Source organism: Podarcis liolepis (genome assembly GCF_965112155.1).
Source record: "Podarcis liolepis genome assembly, chromosome: 15".
Lineage (NCBI taxonomy): Eukaryota > Metazoa > Chordata > Lepidosauria > Squamata > Lacertidae > Podarcis > Podarcis liolepis.
Window position 1 is genome coordinate 35,743,034 of NC_139566.1, and position 14,115 is coordinate 35,757,148.

The following is a 14,115-nucleotide window of genomic DNA, read 5'->3' on the forward strand; positions in this document are numbered from 1 at the left end:
GTCAAGGCGTTTGAGATCCAAGGTACGACTGTACATTGGAATCTGCTCTGCATCAATATTGAGTAGAATTTCAATGACACATCCACCACTGGGCATATATTTATCAGGAGCAGCCACTTCACAACCTAACAAGCCTTACTCTGCCTAATGGTGCCAGTTAAAGCCCATCTTAGTTCAGTGCCCTGTTCTCACAGTGGCCAACCACATATTTATGGGATGGCTATGTGCAGGGCCTGAGTGCAGCAGCACTCTCACACTTGCAGTTCCCTGCGATGGCAATCAGAGGCATATTCCTTACAAATATTCTTCATTGCACAGGCAGGCAGCTAGATGAAGTTTGCAAAGGGGTGGGAACAAATGCCAGTGACAGAGTGTTGATACTTTTTTTATTCAAAGCAACTAAGAAGTAATCTCCTCCCTTTTAATTTCAGGTATACTATTCTTGCGGCGCACAGTTCAACTTGTTGGAAAGAGGTCTTATTTTATCACCTGGTTTCCCAAACAATTACTCATCAGGCATGCACTGTATTTGGCAATTCTTTATCCCTGCTGGAACATACCTCATGTTGGAAATTTTTGACTTCGATGTGTTTGAAAGCATCAGCGAAAATCCACATGTCTGGGGTGGTTTCCTTTCTCTTCCAAAAAACACAAATGAGGAGCTTTCCCCCACTGAGGAAAATGCAGACTTCCCCACCACCTTTCCTACTAAGGGTATAATTTTCGAAGAGTCTCACTCGCAGGATTTTTATAATCTTCATGATGATAGATTTCCAGAGGCCACCTCTCAGAAACAGGAGTCTAAGCAATTCAGGCAAACGCAAGAACCCAAAGAGTTAGCAGTTACTCAGCCTAGTGAGCTGCTATTAATGGGAGCTACCAGTGCCACTTTGCCAGGACAAATTTTTGGTGGAGTACAAGGGGATCAAAACCCGAAGGACAAAATACTGTTTGCTCACCTTGCTGCCAGGGGAGGAAGCGAGGATTCAGAAGGCCCTAAACAACATTTAGGAAATGTGACTTTGGGAGAGGACACGGCCATTTCAACGGTGGCCTTGCCCACAGATGCTTCCTCCACACCACCGTCCTCAATTGATGTTTGTCCCCATGATGTCTTGTACGTCTCTGACCTCACTGCCTTCTCTTCTCGCTTCTGCGGAACAAATTCACCGCTGAACAAGAACATGACTTTTGGGTCTTCTCTGAAGATGGTGGAAGTCATTGTGGAGCTGATCACGACCACGGATCGCGGGCGAGGCTTTGCGATGCTCTTTGAGTACAAGAATGATACAGAACTGGTTGCTGTGAGTGACTCAAACGAGGGGATAGAAAATATTATGATGCTGATGATAATAGCAGGGATAGTCTTCTTTGCACTTGTTCTTTTGTCCACGCTCTGTATAGCTTGCAGGTAGGTGCTGCCTTTGTTGACTCATTTTTGAATCCTTAACTAGGGATGGGGAAGAAGTTCAATTCGGTTCACATTTCAAGACCTACCTGCTGCATTTGCACTTTCTGAAATAATATCTGAACAAAAGCACAGCCATCCTAAATTTGCATTGCTCTGAATTTTGTGATTCAGTTCTCCAGCAAGGTAATAATGTGTACCAAAAATTGCATATACAGTGGTACCTCCGGTCACAAACTTAATTCATTCCAGAGGTCTGTTCTTAACCTGAAACTGTTCTTAACTTGAGGCGTGCTTTCACTAATGGGGCTTCCCGGTGCCGCTGGACCGCCGGCACACGACTTCCGCTCACACCCAAAGTTCACTACCAGGAGCATCTACTTCTGGGTTAGCGGAGCTCGTTACCCGAAGCGTTCATAAGGAGGATGGTACGTAACCCGAGGTTCCACTGTATATTAGGGGAAAGTGTGCATAAAAATGCATATATTAGTGGTAATAACATACAAAGTGCATTATATTTAGGGAAATCGCTTGTAAACCTGTGTATATTACTCAGCGTGGATACAAAAATGTGGTTATTAAGATAACATTTGCACTAACAAGCTGACACATTTTTTTAAAGATGTTTTAAAAATGCAAATTGCTGCAGAAATGTGGAGAACTGAATTTCAGATTGGAAAAATGAGAAACAGAGAACTGAAATTGAGCGATTCATTGATCCCTACCCTTAACTTTCATTTAAGAATTATCGCTCTCAGCTGAGGGATGCCTTCCTATGAGGGATACCAGCCGAAAAGAATATTATTAAGCCATGTCTGATTGCTTCATTAAATTAATAAATTAAAAACATTTTAATTGCTTTAAAAGCAATTTAAAAGTGCTTATATTAAACAAAAACCACCTGCACGTACTATCTTTGAAGAGACATTGAAGAGAGAATACCTCTTCAGAGACGATGCATAGTGAACTATGCCTATTGTCTAAAAAAAAAATATGATACTCTCTTTCCCCCCTGTAGACCTTTTTCTTTCCTTGTAGGCAAATTTTTGCAGATTTTATTGATTTAATAAATTGACTGAAATTCATACGATTAATTTAGTCTTTCCTTCATTGAGGGACAGCTCCAAATGTCATCTTTGTGTCTGGTTGCACAGCCTGCAAAGACGGAATAATTTACAACCAAGTGATTTTTCCCGTATATCCGTCATGGATGTCATAGAGCATTTATTTATTCTTCCTACATTTTTATTCTACCTTTTATCTAAGGAGCTCAATGTGGCATACATACTACTCTCCCTCGCCATTTTATCCTCACAAAAACCCTCTGAGATAGGTTAGGCTGAGAGCGAGTGACTGGCCCAAGGTCTGCCAGTGAGCTCCATGGTCAAGTCGGGATTCGAACCCTGGTCTCCCAGGTCCTAGTCCAACACTGTAACCACGATGCCACGCTGGCTATCTTAATCTGGATCCAACCTTACATCCTTTGCACCAGGCTCCAGTTGGTGAATCTCTTCTAATAAAAGTACAAGGCTGGTAAAGTGAATTAGCCACTTCAGGAGGCAAATGCCAAGGGATGGAGAAGGAGACAGAACCATGTGAGCCATGTGGCTTGCTCAGCAACCCCTAAACTAGCATGCTCTCTGAGGTGCGGTGGAGGACCCTGTCCCATGGCTGGTGTTGGAAAAAAAAGAGATGGCTACAGTTTGGCCCATCTTTTATACAGTTGTGCCTTGGATCTCAAATGCCTTGACTCCAGAACAAATCAGCTCCTGAACGATCGAAACCTGGAAGTGAGTGTTCCAGTTTTAAAACGATTTTCGGAAGCCGAACATCCATCGCGGCTTCCGTGGCTTCTGATTGGCTGCAGGACGCTCCTGCAGCCAATTGGAAGCCGCGCCTTGGTTTTTGAACGGTTCTGGGAGTCGAACGCATTCTGTTCGAGAACCAAGGTACGACTGTACAGTGGACCCTCTGGATATGAATTTAATTCATTCCGGGGGTCCATGTGCACCCTGAAAATTTCGTAAGAAGAGGCGCTGCTTCTGCGCACTTCGGGGTTGCTGCGTTCGCAGCCTGAAGGTTACGTTACTCGAAGGTAACATAACCTGAGGGTCCACTGTACGGTGGTACCTCGGGTTACATACGCTTCAGGTTACAGACTCTGCTAACCCAGAAATAGTACCTCGGGTTAAGAACTTTGCTTCAGGATGAGAACAGAAATCCTGCTCCAGCGGCACGGTGGCAGCAGGAGGCCCCATTAGCTAAAGTAGTGCTTCAGGTTAAGAACAGTTTCAGGTTAAGAATGGACCTCTGGAATGAATTAAGTACTTAACCTGAGGTACCACTGTATATGGAATTGGGAAGGTGCCATTTTGCTTTTTTTGCCTCAGGGTAGCCAAATGTCTTGGGCTGGACCTGGGAAACAAAAACCCAAAGTAAACACTCGGCAAGCCCCAGACCACTGCTGTAGGGTGTCTGAGCACGGAGGGGAAAGTGCTGTAACATAAACACTAATTATTAGTCTCTGTTACTGAAATCTAACTCTAGGCCGGCAGCGTTCAACCTCGGCTCTTCTCTAGCTCAACATCCCAAATTAGCTGACGGCCGTTTCTGGAGTAAAAGCCTGCACAAAAGAAGCGAATAACCTGTTTTCTGAACATGCCCTGCTTTCTCCTTCTGCTCACCGTGGCCTGTCCTTGGGAGAACCAGAACTTGGCTACCCCTCGCCTCATCTCTCCTATTCTTTTTTATCGTTACCATCCCTATTATTACTGCTTTTAATCTGCTGGTTGCTGGCTAAAAGTAGCAGCTCCCCACCTCTGCAGGCAGCCCGAAGGGCGCGGGCCAAATCTAGCACCCTGGCACTATTCTAATTGAGTGTGTGTGTGTGTGTGTGTGTGTGTGTGTGTGTGTCTGCTGTAGACACTCATTCCCTTCAGCTCTCTGGGAAACTCCAAGATTTTGCCACACTGTTGTCTTTGTTTACTGGTTGGGGAAAGGAATGAAAGCCTCAGTTGTTGGTTGGCCAATAATTCTAATTACTTTTGGCCATGAGGCCAGGCCTGGGTTAGCAGCGAGGCTGTTTTTCACCCCTCTTCTTTCCCAAGCCCCCAAGAACAAGAGGCTCGTCCACCTTATTTAATTTGAATCGTGCCCTGCAGAGTCCTGAGGGTTTGGGGGTCCCCCTCCCCGCCCCACTCTGTGGCTGTGAAGTATGAAGAGGCCTTGCAACAGAAACCAAGCTCTGTTGCAGCTCTGACCTGCCAAGGAGCCGTTTCTGACGGCAACCACTGTGCTACCCGCCGCCTTACCAGAAGAGAATGAGCTTGTTATTCCCTCTCGGCTCCTTGCAGGCAACCCCGAAGGCTGCCATCCCTCCTCTGTTTTTAAACTTAACCCAAAAAAGAGGAGCGCGGTAAGGCTGTATTTCTTAGAGCCCAAGCCGGCCTCACTCTGTGGGGTTGTGGAGCTCACTTGACCACTTAAGAGCCAATGACTGTCTCTATCTTTGGTGGCCGACAACTTGTGTATCCCTGTACCCAGAACGTGTGTGTGTGTGTGTGTGTGTGTGTATTTGGGACTCAAGTACCAAAAAGAGTCCCTTTCACCATTGTCAACCATCTTGAACCCTACGATCAGCAGGTGAGGCCTTGTTGGTGCTGCCACCACTGGTTGCCATTAACCTGTGATAGGGGCCTTCTTGGTGGTGGCTCCCCATTTGTGGAATGCCCTCCCTGGTGAGGAGCTTAAAGGTAAAGGGACCCCTGACCATTAGGTCCAGTCGTGGCCGACTCTGGGGTTGCGGCGCTCATCTCGCTTTATTGGCTGAGGAAGCCAGCGTACAGCTTCTGGGTCATGTGGCCAGCATGAATAAGCCACTTCTGATGAACCAGAGCAGCGCACAGAAACGCCGTTTACCTTCCTGCTGGAGCAGTACCTATTTATCTACTTGCACTTTGACATGCTTTTGAACTGCTAGGTTGGCAGGAGCAGCGACCGAGGAACAGGAGCTCACCCCGTCGCGGGGATTCGAACCGCCAACCTTCTGATTGGCAAGTCCTAGGCTCCGTGGTTTAACCCACAGCGCCACCCGTGTCCCTGGTGAGGAGCTTACCTGCCCCTCATTACTAACTTTCAGAAGGAATTTTAAAACATTCCTGTTTTAATAGCTGAACCTGGCAGCCCTGGCTGAGATAATGTTTTAAGCATGCTTTTGCTATTGCACCGTTCATGTGTTTGCTGCTTTCGGCTCCTTTGGGAGGAAGGATGGGATATCAATTGAATAAATAAATGTGTGTGTGTGTAGTTATTTCCATGAGTAAGACAACTCTTCCTCAGTGCTTCCCCCCCCCCAAAAAAAATGTTTATGGGTACAGTGGTACCTCGCAAGACGAACGCCTCGCAAGACGGAAAACCCGCTAGATGAAAGGGTTTTCCGTTTTGGAGGCGCTTCGCAAGACGAATTTCCCTATGGGCTTGCTTCGCAAGACGACAGCCCACAGGGAAATATCCGGGACAGCAGGGAAGCGCAGCGCGTCTTCCCCACTGTCCTCGGACCTCCTCCGAAGCGGGGCGGTGGAGCGGGAACGCCTCCTCCCGCCGCCGCCGGGCTTCGGAACGCTGCTCCGAAGCCGGGCGGCAGGGCGGGAGATCACCTTCTGAAGGCGGGCAGGGGGCGAAAGTCTTTGTCCCCCCTGCCTGCCTTCCCAGGGGCTTTTAAATCGCCCCGGACAGCGGAGAAGTCCTCCGCTGTCCCGGGGCGATTTTAAAATGCCGCCCGCCAGCATTTTAAGATCGCCCGGACAGCGGAGAAGTCCTCCGCTGTCCCGGGGTTTTTTAAAATGCTGGGGGCGGGAAGAAAAGCCCTTGTCCCCCCCCCCCCAGCCTTCAGAAGAGGTCCGGGGACAGACTGTCCCCAGACCTGGTCTGAAGGTGGTTTCCCTAGGAACGCATTAATTGATTTTCAATGCATTCCTATGGGAAACCGTGCATCGCAAAACGAAAAACTTGCAAGACGAAGAGACTTGCGGAACGAATTAATTTCGTCTTGCGAGGCACCACTGTACTCTCATTTTCCTACTTATAATGAAATTCTGCCCCTCAATGAGGCCAAACTTAGATTCACCAAATGTTTAGGGGTATGTGTACCCCTGCGCACCCCCTCCAGATAAAAGCTCTTCTACTACCACTACTTCTCAGCGATAACTATAATATGTCCAGGTGCTACAAACAGTGCAGAATTCAGCTGTGAGAATGTTAACTGAAGTAAGTACTAGGAATTCCCTAATACTGACTCGGAAAGATCTTCATTAGCTGCCTGTTCATTTCCAGGCTGAATTTTATGTGCTGGTGTTGACCTATAAATCAAAGCTGGCTCTTTTACCAGTGTCACCTAACATTGTTCCACACTTTCTAGGAATTGACCCTTCAGTGTGACAGCACCTAAACTTTGGAACTCCCTGCCCCTTGATATTAAGCACTGTACTACCCTCAGCGCTTGCTAAAAATTATTATTATTATTTAAGCAAGCATATCCAGACGTATAAATATAACATTCATTTTAAAATGTCATTTTATTTCATAATGTGTGTGTGTGTAGATATATTTTTTATTAGTGTTAATTTTAATCTGAAAATTTTAGCCTAACTTGTTTTTAATGCTGGTTTTTATCAGTAATTTTAATGTATGTTGTATCTAAACTTGCTTAGAGGTTTTGATATTTAAGTGGTACATAGGTAAAGGGACCCCTGACCATTAGGTCCAGTCGTGGCTGACTCTGGGGTTGCGGTGCTCATCTTGCTTTATTGGCCGAGGGAGCCGGCGTACAGCTTCCGGGTCATGTGGCCAGCATGACTAAGCCACTTCTGGCGAACCAGAGCAGCGCACGGAAACGCCGTTTACCTTCCCGCCGGAGCGGTACCTATTTATCTACTTGCACTTTTTGGCGTGCTTTTGAATTGCTAGGTTGGCAGGAAAGTGGTACATAAGTTCTGTTAAATAAAAACAAGTAAAATTGACATAAATGACTTGGAGCAGAGGTATCTAAATGAACAAATCTCACTGTGTCAGCCGGCCCAGCTCCTTAGATCAGTGTGAAAGACCCTTCTCATAATCCCATCACCAAGGAAAACACAGCAGGGGGTAGCACAGGAACTTCTGTTATAGCACCACCATTACTGAAATCCTTACCCCCAGAAGTACACCAAGTGCTGACATTTTTGATGCAAGGTTAAAACATGTCTGTTTGCCTGCATGTATTATTATTATTATTATTATTATTATTATTATTATTATTAATCACCCACCCTTCACCCTAAGATCCCAGGGTGAGTTACAACATTAAAACACAATATTAAAAACTATTTAAAACAAGTTACCATAACAAAAATAAGGTGTATTCTGAAAAATAGACACGTGTTGAAAGCCAGGGTAAAGAGATGCATCTTCAGCATTCTCCGGAAGCTGTACAATGAAGCTGCCAGGTGCACCCCTGTGGGGAGGGAGTTCCACAGCTTAGGGGCTGCCACCAAGAAGGCCCTCTCCTGGGCTGCCACCCTCTGTGCCTCTGAGGTTGGAGGAACTACCAAGAAAGCGCCCTCTGCTGATCTTAGCACCCAAGAGTGTTTCTAGGGAAGGAGGCAGGTCTTTCAGATGTTTATTCATGACATATTAATTCGTTGCTGTATTTGGGCATTGTATTTTACTTCTGGGAATGTAATGTGCACTTTTGCCCGCTCCAAAAATGGGAACACCGCTGTGGGTAGCCTGAATTTTGGGCTGTCTTTCTTCCTAGAAAGAGGTGCAGGACCTTTTTCAAGCCCAAGGGCCACATTCCTGTCCAAGCAGTCTTCTGAGAGCCACATGCCAGTGGAGGGCGGGACCAGATGCAAAAGTTGGTGGAGCAATCCATGTACAGTAGGCTAGCTTCTACAAACATACACCTCTCTCTATGCTCCACCCATATAAATAAGACACATGATCAGAGTTCAAGGTCGTATTCCAGTCCAGCGAAAAGCAGAGCCTGTGGTGGGTTGTGGCCTGCGGAGAGTTCTAAGGCCAGATAGAGGACCCCTGTGTCAAAGGTTCCCATCTCCTGGTCTAGTAGATGATGCTGAACTTCCAGCTGCAAGGGCTGCTGAAATGTGCATAAATGTGACGTTTCCTCTTGCCTCTTTCCCCCTCCCTCCCCTGCTCCCCCCATCCAACCCATTCAGGAAGAAATTGTGTCCCAAAAGGAGCTCTTTGGATGCACGCAGTGACCAAGAGGTTAGTGCTAATAGTTTGTGGTCTTGCTGGTTTGTGCAAGTTCTTGGTTTTTTCCTCTCTTTGATTCTTGTTGTTGTCTCCCTGAAGGTAATAATAATAATAATAATAATAACAATACTAACAACAACAACAACAACAACAGCAACAACAATAATTTATCATTTATACCCTCAGCCCATCTGGCTGAGTTTCCCCAGCCACTCTGGGCGGCTCCCAATCAAGTATTAAAAACAAGACAGAATTAAATATTAAAAACTTCCCTGAACAGGGCTGCCTTCAGATGTCTTTTAAAGATAGGATAGCTACCATATTTTTCGCTCTATAAGACGCACCGGACCACAAGACACACCTAGTTTTTGGAGGAGGAAAACAAGAAAAAAAATATTCTGAATCTCAGAAGCCAGAACAGCAAGAGGGATCGCTGCGCAGTGAAAGCAGCGATTCCTCTTGCTGTTCTGGCTTCTGGGATAGCAGCGCAGCCTGCATTTGCTCCATAAGATGCACACACATTTCCCCTTCCTTTTTAGGAGGGAAAAGGTCTTATAGAGCAAAAAATACGGTACTTATTTCCTTCACATCTGAAGGGAGGGTGTTCCACAGGGTGGGCACCACTACCAAGAAGGCCCTCTGCCTGGTTCCATGTAACCTTACTTCTCACAATGAGGGAACCGCCAGAAGGCCCTTGGCGCTGGATCTCAGTGTCCGGCTGAATGATGGGGGTGGAGACGCTCCTTCAGGTATACAGGACCAAGGCCGTTTAGGGCTTTAAAGGTCAGCACCAACATTTTGAATTGTGCTCGGAAACGTACTGGGAGCCAATGCAGATCTCTCAGATGTTGACTTGGGAATGTTTTGAGTTGTAGAATGGGATCCAGAATGCCGCTGTTGATATCAATGAGCTGCAGCTGGTGATGCCGAGTCAAGAGAATGAAAACAACAACCACTCTGTTGACGGGAATGGAGCCGGTAAGCAGCAAATGTATAGGGTTTGCCACGGTACTCTGTACAGAACAGTACTGCTGCAAAACCAGCAACACCCTGATGGTATTAAACTATAAATAATAATAAGACATATTTGTGTTTTCTGTAGTCACTTCCTACGATGGCAGCATGGAGTGCTCTCCTCGGCAAACAGACCAGGATATACCTTCTTCAGTGTCAGCAGTGACCACTGAGTCTGGAAGCGACGAGGTGTTTATTATTTCAGCCAGCCCTGGAGCTGGTGGCTTAAGTTTCACCTCCTACAGAATACAGGTAGAGGAACCTTTGGTGTGTTTTCAGTGAGACATTTTCAGTGAATGAGATCTTGGGCTGTGTTTTTAAGCATGTTTTCCCCTTCCAGTTGTCTCAAGGTTTGATTCACATGTGCATGTTCAATCAGTAGTTCTCAGATGTTTCAAAAGCCAGGACACACCTATAACCTCAAAATGCAAGATGGGACCCACTTAACAATGTTTAGCTACAACTTGCAACCTTCAAATTTTGTTAGACTACAACTCCCATCATCCCTACCCATTTGCCATACTGATGGGATATGGGACTCCAGCAACATTTTTGGGGCCACAGGGTTAGCCACCATTAAATTATTTTTGTTCTAACAAAAGGCAGCACATATTTTAAACCTGTGCTACCTACACACACACACACACACTAGGTGTAGCCATCTTGGTGCCCTCCAGATGTTGTAGACTACAATTCCCATTATTCCTGATCATTGGCCTTGCTGGCTAGGATTGATGTGGGTTGTAGTACAAAACATCTGGCGGGCAATGTCCACACAAATACATTGTCCAAGAGAAAAGACACAGATTTAAATGAAATTCTGTGAGCTTTTCGTCATACAGGAAAATACTGAAATAAATTCTCCAAATTTCCTAGTGGTAGAATTGTGACTATAGTCTGCTGCCTAGGATAGGAATATGCTCCCTATCCTAAATCAAGTCAGAACTTCGCAAATAAGTACTTGTTTTCCACTTAGTTGCTGTCGTTCTTTTCTTTTCTGGATGTTATGCCAATGTTTATGGGGGTGTGAAATTTTGAACCTTGACAGTAAAAAAAGATCCCAGGATCACCTTCGCTTGAAATGCCTGTCTAGACAATGTGAACCCGTAAGCGGATTTGGGAAAGGAAAAAAAGATTATCTAAATCCTTTTACTGAGAAGCAACTGTTGGTCAACAGTGGCTCCAGGATTCCTAGGGAGTGTGAGTCTGAGCTGTGATCATGGCAGGAGCCCAACGCTTCATGGATGAAAATAGGGACATGCTTGTAATTCCACTGTGCTCAGCACCCAGCTGTCTTCTGTTACATTTTTTGGGGTTGTGTTTTCATACCACCATTCTACGTAACATTCAGTGGCAGCTGGATCAAGCCGCCATTTTAATTTCCCACAATGCCTCCAGTGAAAAATGGTGGTTAGGGCAGCCCCATGGTATTGCTTGGGCACTGCTGCTCTCTGATGCTGTTGTCTACACCAGGTAACCCCACCACCACCACCACAGCAGTATCCACTAACAGAGGAAGGGGCTCACCAATGAAGCATAGGGTGGTCGGATGGCTTTCTTTATAGAGGTCAGTCATCTATTTTAACAGCTGTCCATGATTTACCATTACTAAGGAACAGGAAATAAGAGCTGTCTCTAGTAACTAAAGGTGGGATCTAACTAAATGCTATTTAGAACAGACCCGTTGAGATTATTGAACCCAAGTTAGCAATGTCCATCAATTTCAATGTGTCTAGGACTAGCTTTGGATACAACCCATTCTTGGCTGCTTAATGGATTGCCAAAAACGGGGGGACAAAATATTTGCATAATCTTTGCTAGTACATGTGGCTGCTCAGCCTCATATGCAGGAGCTAATTGTTGGTGGGAACTTCAAATCCCCTCCTGCTCTCCTTTGTTATGGTTATTGACTTAGACTAGACAGCCCTTCAAAAAGAGGACTTTTGCACAGAAGCCTGTCCTCTGACATCTCTACAAAGGGGAATGTCCTCTATAAAGCATGAGACGTGGTCACCCTAAACAGGAGCAGTTGGGAGTTTATGCTTCCAGCAAGAAAGCTAATCCACCACTGTTGAGAGTCAAGAGTGTGTCTGTCCAGGAAATGAGTTTTGAAATCCATGTAAAAACTGATTCTGTCTTCTAGAGATTATTCCAGTAGTGTTTCACTTCTGGGGCATAGGGGGAGGCAAGCCGGTGATTCCAGATTAATTCTCATGGCGTTATAAGGCGTTAATACTATTCCAGAGATATGCCCAAGCCATTTGATGTATTTTCAGCTTTCTTTCCTTTTTTATTATTTTAAGCAATTCACAAGTGTTTGTGATTAAGACCATTGTTACTGCAAGAATCAGTACTGGAACCAGCTTTGAGATGTAGGTTCCTGAGGGCAATAGGGGTCTCCTAACAACTCCCAGCACCCTTAGCAATGTACAGTTCCCAGGATAACTTCAGAGAAAGCCATGACTGCTTGAAATGGTATAATACTTATTCAAATGCATAGTGTAGATGGGGCTTGTGTATGTGTATACTGCAATTTTTAATCTGCAAGCACTATTTTAGACTGAAGGTACATGTGCTTGGCATGTAGAAGGACCCTGGTTCTATGCTATTTATAGGAGCAGGTAACTACAGTGTTGCCTCGCAAGGCGAAAAGAATTCGTTCTGCGAGTCTTTTCGTCTTGCGATGTTTTTCGTCTTGCGAAGCACGGTCCGTCGCAACTGCGCCTCTTCAAGCGGCTTAAAAAAAAAAAGCGCAAGACGTTTTTGTCTTGCGAAGCAAGCCCATAGGGAAATTCGTCTAGCGAAGCAACGCAAAAACGGAAAACCCTTTCGTCTTGCGAGGCATTCGTCTTGCGGGGCACCACTGTAGAGAGACTGGTGCCTGTGAACTTGGGAGTGGAGTTTCCAGTCTGAGGAGTCAGCGGTACAACTAGGGCCCAGCCAGTATGGTCAATGTTCAGGGATTATGGGGACCGTCTTCCAACATCTGGAAGGCACCACACTGGGCAAAGCTGACCCAGAAAAGAAGCATATGTTTTTGAGTCAGAACAATTGCTTTCATTCATATGCAAAATACTGTGAATTTAATCAATTGATTAATCAAGTAAAAGTCACAGAACCATAGAATTGTAGAGTTGGAAGGGACTATGAAGTCATCAAGTCCAACCCTTCAATGCAGGAATCTTTTGCCCAACATGGGACTTGAACCCAAAACCCTGAGTTTAAGAGTCTCATGCTCTACCCGACTGAGCTATGGGATTTTAATTGGGTCAGAGCTTCAAGTATGGATTTTAGAAGAAAATTCACTGGCCAACTGGATAAAAGGTATCACATGCAGTATTTTCGTTTTGATTTATCTGTCTTTTTTCAATTAGGACAGAAAACTGAAGAGAAGCATCACGAGTCCAGGCTCAGTTTCTGACTGGCTGACAGCAGGTCCAGCGGAATCTGGCATCAGTGCTACAAATATAGGGGTGGCACAGACAGAGAGCCATTGCCCAACTCAGCGAACATGGCGTGCTCGTACTTTTCATGACTTACTAGCTCCATTGCCTCAGCTACAGAAAAAGTGGTGCAGCTGGGCTACTAACAGCCCTTTCACCAAACTGGTTAACAGCAGTGTAAGTATTTGTAGAAAGCCCTGGGGATGCAAGGTGAATGTGTCCAGCAGATCTGCTGTCAAAGTTTGATCCAGTGGCTTCAGGTCTAGCCTGTTTCCCCTACTAGTACTGTCGTGCTTGCATGCTAATAAGAATCTAGCACCTTCAAGTCTAGCACCTGCCCAGTGTGGGTGGCCCATGCGGTCATTTTCACAGAGCCATACCCATCTGACGCACATGTAATGCCATCTATGGCATCAGGTGTGGGGCAGGTAAAGGCACAGCTGCAAAGGAAGCCTTTAAAGGTAAAGGGACCCCTGACCATTAGGTCCAGTCGTGGCCGACTCTGGGGTTGCGGTGCTCATCTCACTTTATTGGCCGAGGGAGCCGGCATACAGCTTCCGGGTCATGTGGCCAGCATGACTAAGCCGCTTCTGGAAAACCAGAGCAGCGCATGGAAATGCCGTTTACCTTCCCGCCGGAGTGGTACCTATTTATCTACTTGCACTTTGATGTGCTTTCGAACTGCTAGATTGGTAGGAGCAGGGACTGAGCAATGGGAGCTCACCCCGTCGCGGGGATTCGAACTGTCGACCTTCTGATCAGCAAGTCCTAGGCTCCTGTGGTTTAACCCACAGCGCTACCCGCATCCCTAAAGGAAGCCTTTACAGGAGCCTTAAAAGTTCCCTCCCAATTGATCCTTGGCAAACGTGGCTTGCTGTCAACACCCAACAGCTGATAGGCACCAACAGCAAAGCCTCACTTGAGAACTCTGTAGGGCAACCAATCCCTGCCCAGCTAACCAGTACTAACCAGCTGTGTATCTGAAGAAGTGTGCAT

General features: G+C 46.0%; 1 protein-coding gene across 4 annotated transcripts in view; it reads left to right on the top strand.

The window, feature by feature from the left end:
• The window catches only part of LOC310693930 (uncharacterized protein), a 46,029-nt gene that overhangs the window by 28,961 nt on the left and 2,953 nt on the right, over positions 1 to 14,115 (top strand). For all 4 annotated transcript variants that reach the window (XM_083476433.1, XM_083476431.1, XM_083476432.1 and 1 more), the window contains exons 2-6: positions 432 to 1,411; positions 8,623 to 8,674; positions 9,538 to 9,640; positions 9,765 to 9,928; positions 13,051 to 13,296. In XM_083476433.1, coding sequence (XP_083332559.1) covers positions 519 to 1,411; positions 8,623 to 8,674; positions 9,538 to 9,640; positions 9,765 to 9,928; positions 13,051 to 13,296 — 1,458 coding nt within the window. In that variant the 5' untranslated portion in view covers positions 432 to 518. The remainder of the gene's footprint in view (positions 1 to 431; positions 1,412 to 8,622; positions 8,675 to 9,537; positions 9,641 to 9,764; positions 9,929 to 13,050; positions 13,297 to 14,115) is intronic.